The following is a 12,362-nucleotide window of genomic DNA, read 5'->3' on the forward strand; positions in this document are numbered from 1 at the left end:
GCCCAATACATAATAAAATTTTCCTGTATACAAAAGTCTTCGTATATTTGGTTTGCTAAAATCACCCATGCTGCATTTTTGTATTTCTTATATTTCTTTTAATCTAGAATAGAGTCTCATTCCGTTGCCCAGGCTGGTGTAGTGGTGCCATGAAGCATCATAGCTCATTGTAGCTTTGATCTCCTGGACTCAAGCAATCCTCCCGCCTCAGCCTCCTGAGTAGCTGGGACTACACACATGAGCCACCACACCAAACCTCCTCCCTTTTCTTCTTCATACCATTGAGGTGTTGACTAAGGTATGATCTCTATTAGACAAACTTACTTATATCCACTAACTGCGAGGAATGACTAATGGGTGGGATTTCAGGACAATCAGGAGAAGTCAGTAAGAATGGAAAGACAAGGCTGGGAATAGTAGTTCATGCCTGTAATCCCAGCACTTTGGGAGGCTGAGGCAGGCAGATTGCTTGACATCAGGAGTTCAAGACCAGCCTGGCCAACACGGTGAAACCCCAACTCTACTAAAAATATAAAAATTAGCTGGGCATGGTGGTGTAGGCCTATATTCTCAGCTACTTGGGAGACTGAGGCAGGAGAATTGCTTGAACCCGGGAGGCAGAGGCTGCAGTGAGCTGAGATTCCGCCCCTGCACTCCAGCTTGGGCAACAGAGCAAGACTACATTTAAAAAAAAAAAAAAAAAAAAGAATGGAAAGACAAAAAAACATTTTGCATCAGGAAGTTACCATGGCAAGTAAAGACGGTCCTAATTTTCAGAGAAGCCATAAAAACCAAGACATTGGATGTTAGCCATGCAGTCTCACTGAGTTGATGCTAGTATCTCAGAACCACTACCCTCACTCCTAATGTGCAGTAACTGTGTGACAAATGAAGGAATGTGACGATAGTTTAAGATTGGACTAATTCCTGTGATGTCCACAAACTGGCTACTCCAAGTATGTGTTTGCTCATGCAGATTAGCCATTTCTTTATTTTTCACCTAAAAAAACCCCCTCCATTAAAGAGGTGTAAGAAAGTAATCTCAAGATTAGAGTAAGATGGCTCAGACTCATTCACAAAAAAGAATACACACATTCCTCATTAATTTATCATTTAATATAAATGCTGACAGAAAGCAGATAAAGACCTTGTAGACACTTTCATATATTTACAATCCAAAAGGTGAATCACCTCCTTCTACTTGTTAAAATAAATCCTTTTATCTGCAACTCATGGGAGCCTTAAACACTAATTAGGAGCAACATGAGGCTGAGTCAGTTTCAGGTAATAAAGAAAGGAAATAGCATTTTAACAAAATGGGCATCTTTGATATAAACATGCAAACAAATAATACAAAATTGGAAAAAAATGGCCCTAGTACTCTCAAAAATCAGCAACAAGTGGGAACATGTACTTATTTAGACCCAGAGTTCTGCTACCCTAAACATCTTCCTACTATTTCTTTTTTTCCACCACACTTGTTTTGAAAGCTGCTTAAAAATCAGAAATATTAAACAGATTAAAAACAAGAGAAAAATGGTCTATTTCAAATAGGGTTCTTTTTCCTACTCCAAAAGAACTCTCAGGAGATAAGGTCTTCAAATAAGACTTCACAGTTTGCCAGATCCTAAGGAATTATTCGCAGCTTGTGAAATTCCAATCCATTTGTCTTCACCATTCCAACCTATTTGTCTTCACTTCTCTAAGTTGGAAACACTTGGAAAAAGTAAAATTTCACAAAATTCAGCAATTATAAAATCAGCTGTCACTTTAAGGCTCAATTTTTTTTTTCCCCCAAACAGGTGGGTGGAGGCAGGCAAGAAAGAATAGGGAGGTGCGGCAATAAAAGACAAAAAATGCAAGAAAACTTTAAAAAATGGTATATCTACCACTGATTTATAAGGAGATTTAAAGTCTATCCAAAACTGTAAGTGATTTCATAAAGTCACTTATAACCTGACTCAAATCTCATGGGCTCCTTTATTAACCAAGATTATTTTTGTCTTGTTAAATATACCTCTGCAGGGCACAATCACTTACAATCAATACGATTGGTAAATTACACAAGCTCTATCCCAAGCAAATATGCACCAATGTTAAAAAGTTATTTTTTTTTTAAAAAACAAAATAAAACAAAATAAAATCCACCCAAAAAGGTGATAATGACTGCAGAATGTCTCGGGGAGACTGGTATGAGCCTAAAGACCAAATTACCATAGTCAGAGAAAAAGGGCAGAAGGGGTGACAAGGGGAAGAGACCACACACACAAAGAGGAATCTCAAAACTGGAAAATGTTTAAGTGGGTGAAAGGTTTTGTTCATTACCTTAATTCACTTTTTCCATTGTTCTTGTACCCAAAAGTCATAGATTAATCATAAAGAAAGATAATGAGGCCCGTGGACTAATTAATTTAAAAAAAAAAAAGTTCCTTTTATTCCCAGGAAGCAGGAAGAGGAAAAAGGATGAACAGGGGTGAAGTGTGAAAATTCAGGCCAACGATCCATCTGGAAAAAATAATTCTCAGGACAGCGTCTTAGTTGAATAGAGGATGTAAAAACAATAAGCAAAAGCTAAATGCTTTTAAATCAGAGAACTATTTTATGGGGTAGTTCAGATATTATGAGAATGACAACCAATCACTGGAGAAAGATTTCACAAATAAATGGTGATTACACACACACACAAAAAAAAAACAGGCAAAAAAAAAAATTAATAATAAAGCAACCAATTATTCCCCCAATAGTTTGTTTCCAATCTTTTTCTTGACCCTTTCATACACTCACTGGGGTGGGGGACCACCTGACAGTTTCCAGTTATAAGATGACTCTGCGTGTACAACCTAAAATGGATGCCAAAGACTTGTGAGCTCTGTCTGCTTAGAGTTAGAACAGAAACAAAAACAAATCTGAAACAGTAAGACCTCAATACAAGAAAACAAGTCACCTTATCTAGTATAAAATAAACATTAGGATAACAAACTCCACAGGATTTTATTTTTCTAAATACACATTTTTGGACACAATATTATCTTGAGGTTTAAGTTCTTCCCCCTTATTGTGCCTTATTTTCTTGTGAAAATAAAGTTTGTTCTCTAGGGATGTTTTGTTCAGGGATAAAGTTTAGGAGAGTTCAGTGTTTGGCTGAAAATCCAGAGGCTCTGAAAACAAGGATTCCAGTGGTGAGGTAAATCCCTTTATTACAAAAGGATTTCAAAGGGCTCTTTACCCACTTTGTTCAGTGCAGTATTGAAAACATACCTATTAGGAATAGATTATTAAATGGTGTTACTTATTCCTGGTGGTGACAGTCTTATTCTTTATTAACACTATAGCTAGTATTACTTATCAATTATAATCTATTACTTGTGAAAAGATCTTTAGTGAGCACAGAAATAAAATCTTAAAAATTCAAATCTTAAGATTTACTTGCTACAATTATAGTACCTTTTGACAAAAACAGCTTTCTTTTTGAAGTGGCTCAGAAAAGCTAAATTGAGAAAATGTTTAATAGTAACTATAATCAACCTACAACTCCCAATAAGTCATTTCAGCAGGAAAATTTCATAAACCTGAGCTGAAGCAACAAATAAATATAAAAATCATAGCTGTCGCAGGTAGAAAGGTATGAATGTGGATCAGCAAAATGGGCACTCAGGTAAAATGATGACAGTAGTAGATTGCTTGCTTGTTCAGGTGCTAATGATGAAAGTAAAATTTGCTTTAGTTTAGTAGCTCTAAAGGATAGGCAGATTTTTCAGGGGAAGAGATCACCTTGCAACACTGTAACCATATCACCAATTAAAAATTTAACACACTTAGACTCTTTTTAGGGGGAAAAAATCTAAGTAAACACTGTAGTTAATTTCCAGGTAGGTTATTAATCTCTCCTAAAAAGTAACTGGGCCATTCCTTTCAATGACATATAAAATCGTTACAAGTGCTTTTTTACAGATAGATTTTACAAATAAAACTTTTACTCAATTACTTAAAACGAGCAAAAAGAGAGTAGAAAAATGGTGAGACTGCTACCCACCACGATTTGCATATAAGTGACAGCAACTGAATACTTCTTTACTGAGACGGATCCTTTTTTTAAGTGAAAATATTTTTTCTTGAATTTTAACAATCTGTACATGTACTGACTATAGTTAGTTTTTTCTCACCAGTCACATACTCTAGAATTCCTTTACCCAGACCCATGACTTGACCACAGTGATAGCAGAAGCTGGGGTGGGCACAAATGCTTATACACAACATTATAAAAGATGACATTCACTGGCTTAGAGAAACTGATGAATTTTCATTACTTTTACATCTTATAAGGCTAGCTAACTTTAACAGTTAACTTTAGATAAATCTACTTACACAGTACAACCAACTCACAAATACTAAAACGTTTCATGATCAAAATGGCTACTACTTCCCCCAAAACCAAAACAGAGTAAAGCACAAGTCTTTGGCTCTCCTTTAAAGAAAACAGCAGGTTACCATTCTTAACCAGACCTTTGTTTGCCTACCAGTAGGGCAAATACCACATTTGTGCATCACTGAGTAATAACACCATTAGAAAAGGCAACTTCACAGAAGTTATTGGCTAAGCGAATTCATTTGAATGCTCTGTTTTGAGGCAGCAAACTGTCACTTTTGCAGATTGGGGAGGGCAGTGGGTAAGTCAAGGGGAAATTACAGGGTGGAAAAAGGTCAAGAAAAAAAAAAGACATTTATGGAAAAATGTGAACTTTGAGCTCCATCCCTGAAGAACTCTGGAAAGTCTGATGGAGTTATATACTCAAAGTAGCAAATGAGAATCATACCAATGTTCTTTTAGGCAAAAGAAATACATGGGAAAGAATAGAAGGGAAGGGAAATAAGATGGGAGAAAGGAATCACCAACATTAATGCTGTACCAAACAATTTTTTAAATACATTCTGAGTAACTGAATATTTGTAGTTGGCATTAGGAACAGTGTCTTATCAATATCTAGAATAATATTACTAGAAATCTAGCTATCTCTTCTTTTAATTAGAAAAGTAATAAGGAATGGATCTTTGGTCACTTCAGCCTCTGCAGATTATCTAAGACAGGATAGTTACTGGACTTATCTTGTGACAAAATTATATATAAATTAGGCAAAAGAGCTACATATAAACCAGAAATGGAATCTAGATGTCTCATTCTCAGTTCTTCTACCCTTTTCTAGAGACTCCTTGAAAAAACAGTATGTCAAAGTACTTTTATATTTCTCACTATAAATAAAATTCCCTTACCTATATATGAGAGAACACAATGCTTATTACTCCTACCTTAACCCATTCAAAATTGTTCATCTCAGATATCCAATTTTTGCTTTTGAACTTAGTGAAATACAAATAAAGTAATATTTAGAAGAAACTAATATTGTAATAAGTAGAAAACATAGAAACTATATTTCCTATCTGGTTTCATCTTTGTCTCTAAAAAAACAAAATTAAAAAGCCAGAAGAAATTAATACCTTTTAGATATTGATTTTTAAAAGTAGTTACAGAGTCAAGCAGTTATGCCCAAATATGCCATTTGTCCTTACAGGCTCATGATATCACAGAGAAAAGGAAAAGGAAAAAAAAAAAATTTCGGGGTGTTAGTGAATACCTAAAACTGCTGATGAGCACTAGGAAAACTGCAAGATTTTCCATTAAGTAAGGTGGAATGACCAATTTAAAATACATTATAGGCACAATGGGACAATATACCATTCTTCTGCCTTTCTACCCAACCAGATTAGCTCAAGTGTAGGACCATGGAGGGGTACAGCTCGAATTCAGGTTACAATTAAAGAGATTTTTTTCCCCCAAATGAAAATACATGAAAAGAGAAAGATACTATTTTAAGTCAAGTTTATACAGTGACTTTTCTGGTTTTCTTCAGAACAGGAATACTGAATAAATTAATCCCTGCTCCTGCCTACTTCACAGAATCAAAAAGGTGAAAGCCAAGAACAAGTGTATTTAAAGGAAATAAGAACAACAGAAATTGAGTTACTAAAGGGTTTCAACTGATACCCAAAAGGAATCTTTACTTTTATTCTAAACTTAAACAAAAATTAATACCCCCAAATGATCTTCTAATACAAGAATCATTCTGAATTCCAAAGTGAATCAACTGCTTCTAAAATTTAGGATGATCTGACACATCCAAAGGAGAAGATCGGTCCAAATCTGCCTATAAGAAGGTTGTAGTACAAAAATTAGCTGGATGTGGTGGCGCATGCCTGTAGTCCTAGCTACTCGGGAGGCTGAGGCAAGAGAATCACTTGAACCCGGGAGGCGGAGGTTGCAGTGAGCCAAGATCGACCCACTACACTCCAGCCTGGTGATAGGAGACTCCCTCTCAAAAAAAAAAAAAAAAAAAAAAAAAAAAAAAAAAAAAGGTTGGAGGCCAATAATGTTGCCTTTTACAGTTATGCAGAGAAATCAAAAATCTTGGGACTGTGTCAGACATACAAAAGTTTCTTTCCTTCTCCCAATGAACAATAGGCATTTAAAGTGGAAATGTAAAAGGGTTTTAAGTAAAAGTCAAAAAGCAAACAGAAGCCCAAAAAAAAAAAAAAAGCAAAAGCATATATATATATATATATATTTTTTTTTTTAAGGAAGAAAAATGTATAAGAAAATTGAAAAAAAAAAAAAAAAAAGCCTCACCTTCATTCAGTGCTTCTACCACCTCCCAATCGGTCAATTTATCGCAACAGCTGCGCTCATGCGAAAAAATCCTTAAAACATACCCAATATATATACAGATATAGCTATGTATATATGTATATATATAATATATATAAATTTTTATTTAAATAAAAAAGAAAGCTCGAATCCCAAGCCAATATGTGTATATCAAATCCTTGACCAGCCAGGTCTGTAGGGCATAATCAAATTCAATGTGAAATAGTATATAAACACGGTGCCTTGACTGGGCAAATTAAATAATTGCTACTCAAAAGAGTGTTCTGTTTGGACTCTCCTACTGGTAGGCAATGGAGGACTGTATTACCCTTCCCACCCCCACCACCCATTTGTTTAACTTAACAGTATGATGGACACAGAGTTTAGACTGAGGTTGTTATGACCTCAGCAGGAGTTAAGAGTTAAGAAAATAAGAAATAAGAAAAATATAAACTCTCATTTTTACCCAACCAAAGCAATGTAGTAACTTATTACATAACCAGTGCTTTCTAATTTAGTAGTAAAATCCAGAAAGGGAAACTGAAAAAATCAGGCAAATAGATGAATGGAGAGGGCGACTATATCAAACAGTCCCCACTAAACATGTTTTACAGGGTCTTAGTTAAGCACAGACACATGGCATCAGAATATGTGCAGCAGAATAATAGTAAAAAAAATTCCTTACTCTTTTCAACATTTTTATGAAGAAACATTTTCAACACTGGACAGCTAAGTCTATGAAAAATGACTTCAAACTATTTCCTACCTACTTATACTAATGATTCTGAGCAACAAGTGATCAATTCATGAACTATCCTTAAGACTCAATCAGTTTACAAGTAAAACAAAAACATCCATTGAAATGGTTCTATTCATTTTAAGTTCAAATCAAATGTTGCAGTTTTAAAATGTGGTTGATTGTCCTGGTTTTTGAGCATCCTATGATTTCAGCAAAAGTTTAATTTGAAAAGCACTGCTTCAAATTTCCAACCATGAGTTGAATGCAGGCGAATCACCAAACATGTATTTTCAGTGCTAACAAGTTATAGTTAATTCTTAATCAACATTTAAATCTAATTAAATACTGACTCAGCTTTCTCATTATATTCAGAAAATGCAAATGATCCTTAATATGAAAATGAGGACTTCAAAAATTGGTAATTCTCTTTGAAAAGTTGAAAATAAAAACAAGAAATAAAACCCTCCCAAACAAAAAAAAATTTTCAATGTCAAGAAAAACATACCTATCCAATGAAGCTAGTGATCTAGAAATGGATAAAGAATTCCAAAGAACAGCTCTGGGAAAAGCTGGTTTGCTGCACATTTTCTAATAACTCAGTCTAGTACTGTCTGTTTCTCAAGCACCACAGAATTCTCTGAAAGCTGATGTTTTTGGTCTGTTTTAAGTTTACAGGGTGGTGAGAATTGATAAGGACTAGGGGTAAGGAATTATACAAATTATACACTGGGTATGTAATACCAAAATACAAGAAAACCTACTTCATTAAGATCATACAATTAATCAAACAGAGTGTATATATAATATCTTTTTTTTTTTTTAAAGCCCTGGATCCAAGGCGTCCAAAGTTATTAAAATAAAGTTCATTCACAGAACAAAAACAAATTTAATCTGAATTGCTTGCAGATACTGCTAATTTTCTTTTTCTTTAAATTAAAAAAATGCATTAATGTGAACTATGTGCAGGGTTTGTTTTTAGTAGTGGTGTTTGTGCACATTGCCTCTGGTGAATTTCCTGGATTTCTCTGACCGCTCTTAAGAGAAAAAGTTTAGAAGTTATGCGTTCTCCTACCCCTATGCCCGACAAACTGATTAGGAGCAGAAGATAAAAGTAGGACTCCTCATATTTTAAGGAGCAGAACTGGGAGTAACTCCTGATCTCTGGGAGTCATTGTTATCGCCTCCTCCCTCAGGGTCCTCTGATAGGTTCAGAGAGCTGGTCTTGTTAGATAGGAGGCTGATACTCTCTTGTGTCAAGGCTGATCCATTTGGTACATCACTGCTGACATTTTAAAATTTTGAAAAAGGAGAGAGAGAAAAATGATTAGTACAAAAATATCAACAGGGGATATCATTTAGCATGATAAAAAATATATAAATGGCTTCCAAATTTTAATCTACAGCCCCTTATCCATGTTTTAGCACAGGGTTGGCAAACCAAAGCTAGCCAGGTGCGTATTTTTTTTTCAGGTGTGTATTTTTGTAACTAAAGTTTTATTGGAATACAGCCTGCTCATTTGTTTAGCATATTATCCACTGCTTTCAAACCACAGAGAAGAGTTGAGAATTGTGACAAAAACTTTAAGGCCCATATCTTAAAATACTACCTGGGCTTTAAGAAAAGTACTTATCCCTGATTTAGCAGGTTTGCTACTACAAAAAATAATTTTGAACTCATGTCTATAATCTTAGCACTTTCAGAGGCCAAAGCAGGCAGATCACTTGAGCTCAGGAGTTGGAGACCAGCCTGGCCAACATGGTGAAACCCTGTCTCTACTAAAAACACAAAAATTGGCCTGGTGGTACGTGCCTGTAAAAACCTACTTGGGAGGCAGAGGCACAAGAATTGCTTGAACCTGAGAGGCAGAGGTTTCAATGAGCCAAGATCGCACCACTACATTCCAGCCTTAGTGATAGAATGAGAGTTTGTCAAAAAAAAAAAAAAAAAAAAAAAAGCCAGGTGCAGTGGCTCATGCCTGTAATCCTAGCACTCTGGGAGGCTGAGGCAGGTGGATCACAAGGTCAGGAGTTTGAGACCAGCCTGGCTAAGACAGTGAAACCCTGTCTCTATTAAAAATGCAAAAACTAGCCAGGTATGGTGGCACGTGCCTGTAGTCCCAGCTACTCAAGAGGCTGAGGCAGGAGACTCGCTTAAACCCAGGAGGCAGAAGTTGCAGTGAGCCGAGTCTATGCCATTGCACTCTAGCCTGGGTGACAGGGTAAGATTCTGTCTCAAAAAAAAAAAAAAAAAAAAATTGAATCCAAGATAATGCATGAATTAAAATGTCAAAATCCAGGCCTGAAAGCATTAGAAATTTTTGTTATATATCGTCAGGGGGGCAACTTAGGACTGTGTATTCAAAAGCCTCAAAATATCCTCAGAAAATAATTTAAGATATGCAAACAAAGCATTAATTGTAATACTGTTTATTGTAGGGATGTTCATGGTAGTTGATATGTATCTTTTCATATCTGCAGAATACTGGATGATATAGGACAGTCTGAATTAAAAACCAAGGAGGTGGAGTGCTGGGTTTGTGAAACTAGCAAGAGGCTAAATGCCCACACACTTTAAAAAGACTGGAAAAAGCCGGGTGCGGTGGCTCATACCTGTACTCCCAGCACTTTGGGAGGCCGAGGCAGGTGGATCACCTGAGGTCAGGAGTTCAAGACCAGCCTGACCAACATGGAGAAACCCTGTCTCTACTAAAAATACAAAATTAGCCAGGCGTAGTGGTGCACGCCTGTAATCCCAGCTACTTGGGAGGCTGAGGCAGAAAAACTGCTTGAACCCGGGAGGCAGAGGTTGTGGTGAGCCGAGATCGTGCCATTGCACTCCAGTCTAGGCAACAAGAGTGAAGCTCCATCTCAAAAAGAGAAAAAAAAAAAAAGACTGGAAAGATAATATAATACTCCAAAATGTTAACAAGGGTTATCTCTGAATATTGGAATTACAGGCAATTTAAAAATTTGCCCTTTTCTAAAATTTTCGATTTCCTAAAGCTAATTTTTTATAACATATTTAAGATGGGGGGGTGACTTTATTTTTTCTACATTGAGCATATAGTACTTTTATAATGTAAAGATACAAGGCTATCTTCGAAATAGATTTAAAAACAAGGGGAAGATGGAAACATAACCAGAAATTTTCCTTTGTTAGGTATTAATAGATAATTCAACCTTGGATCTAAGTTTTGTAACTCCAGATTTATGCAAAAAATATTCTTTTTTTTTTTTTTGAGACTGAGTCTCACTCTGTCACCAGGCTGGAGTACAGTGGCACAATCTTGGCTCACTGCAACCTCCCCCTCCCAGGTTCAAGCGATCCTCCTGCCTCAGCCTCCCGAGTAGCTGGGACTACAGGCACAGGCCCCCATGCCAAGCTAATCTTTGCATTTTTAGTAGAGACGGGGTTTCACCATGCTGGCCAGGATGGTCTCGATCTCTTGACCTCGTGATCCGCCCGCTTCAGCCTCCCAAAGTGCTGGGATTACAGGCGTGAGACACTGCGCCTGGCCGCAAAAATATTCTTAATGTACACAGAATAATGATATTTTAAGAATCGAATTATGTTTATGAGGGTACTTCTGATATGACTGGATAATATAATAATTTCTCTTTTGTGTGTAATTTAATATGGCTACGAAAATCTCCTTTTCTTTACCTGAATGTCAATGTAAGGTCTTCAGCCGGAACCTCGTTTTGTGGTTCTGGTTGTCCATTTTCGGCTTGTTTACTTGTATTCAGTTTGCTTTTCATGTCCAGAGAACACTGGTTTTCCTTTGAAAGAGGAAATAAAATCAGTTATCGTCTATTTAATGGTGTTAATGGGAGAGACCAAATTACAGATAATACAAAGTGATGATCCAGAAATCATATTTAATTTTGTAAAATAACCAAAGAAACTGGCAGACTAAAAGAGTGACATACATAAAAACATAACAGAATACAACCCACTTGCTCACTAACCAAGCTGGACAAAAAGAGAGACAATGCCTCAAGCTAACGTGAAAAAAAAATTCACAGAAAAAAATGATAACCTAGAAAGGTGGCCAGGCATGGTGGCTCATCCCTGTAATACCAGCAGTTTGGAGGCTGAGGCAGGTGGACTGCCTGAGGTCAGTTCGAGACCAGACTGGCCAACATGGCAAAACCCCATTTCTACTAAAAACACAAAAATCAGCCAGGTGTGGTGGTGCACGCCTGTAATCTCAGCTACTCAGAAGCTTGGGGCAGGAGAATCACTTGAACCCAGAAGACGGAGGTTGTAGTGAGCTGAGATTGTACCACTGCACTCCCCCACTGGGTGACAGAGTGAGACTCCCTCCAAAAAAAAAAAAAAAAAGAAAAAAAAAAGGCTGGGTGTGGTGGCTCACACCAGTAATCCCAACACTTTGGGAGGCTGAGGTGGGTGTATCACCTGAGGTCAGGAGTTCAAGATCAGCCTGGCCAACATGGCAAAACCCCATCTCTACTAAAAATATTAAACAATTAGTTGGGCGTGGTGGTGGGCACCTATAATCCTAGCTACTTGGGAGGCTGAGGCAGAAGAATCACTTGAACCCAGGAGGCTGAGGTTGCAGTGAGCTGAGATTGTGCCACTGCACACCAGCCTGGGCAACAGTGCGAGACTCCGTCTCAAAAAAAACAACTAAAAAAAACCCCAAAAAACCAAAAACTACACTGGTGTGGTGGCAGGCACCTGTAATCCCAGCTACTCGGGAGACTGAGGCAGGTGAATCACTGGAACATGGGAGGCGGAGGTTGCAGTGAGCTGAGATTGCGTCACTGCCCTCCATCCTGGGTGACAGAGACTCAGTCTCAAAAAAACAAAAAAAGCAAACCAAAGTACAATAAATATCTTTAACATACTTACTGAAAGCAAAAAAAACCTGTACACTCAATTTATTTGCTTAGAAAGATTAT

The 12,362-nt window shown here is 36.9% G+C and overlaps 1 protein-coding gene across 4 annotated transcripts in view; it reads right to left on the reverse strand.

Annotated features, from left to right (window-relative positions):
* Window positions 1-1,094: 1,094 nt before the first annotated feature.
* Window positions 1,095-12,362, reverse strand: part of RC3H1 (ring finger and CCCH-type domains 1) — a 91,823-nt gene continuing 80,555 nt past the window's right edge. For 2 of the 4 annotated variants that reach the window (XM_028850563.2, XM_028850561.2), the window contains exons 19-20: window positions 11,101-11,216; window positions 1,095-8,715 (exon numbers count right to left, since the gene is read on the reverse strand). In XM_028850563.2, the coding sequence (XP_028706396.1) occupies window positions 8,565-8,715; window positions 11,101-11,216 (267 nt within the window). In that variant the 3' untranslated portion in view covers window positions 1,095-8,564. Of the gene's footprint in view, window positions 8,719-11,100; window positions 11,217-12,362 lie in introns of all 4 variants that reach the window. The other 2 variants (XM_028850562.2, XM_028850560.2) reach the window with 1 other exon arrangement.

This window comes from Macaca mulatta, chromosome 1, assembly GCF_049350105.2.
Source record: "Macaca mulatta isolate MMU2019108-1 chromosome 1, T2T-MMU8v2.0, whole genome shotgun sequence".
NCBI lineage: Eukaryota > Metazoa > Chordata > Mammalia > Primates > Cercopithecidae > Macaca > Macaca mulatta.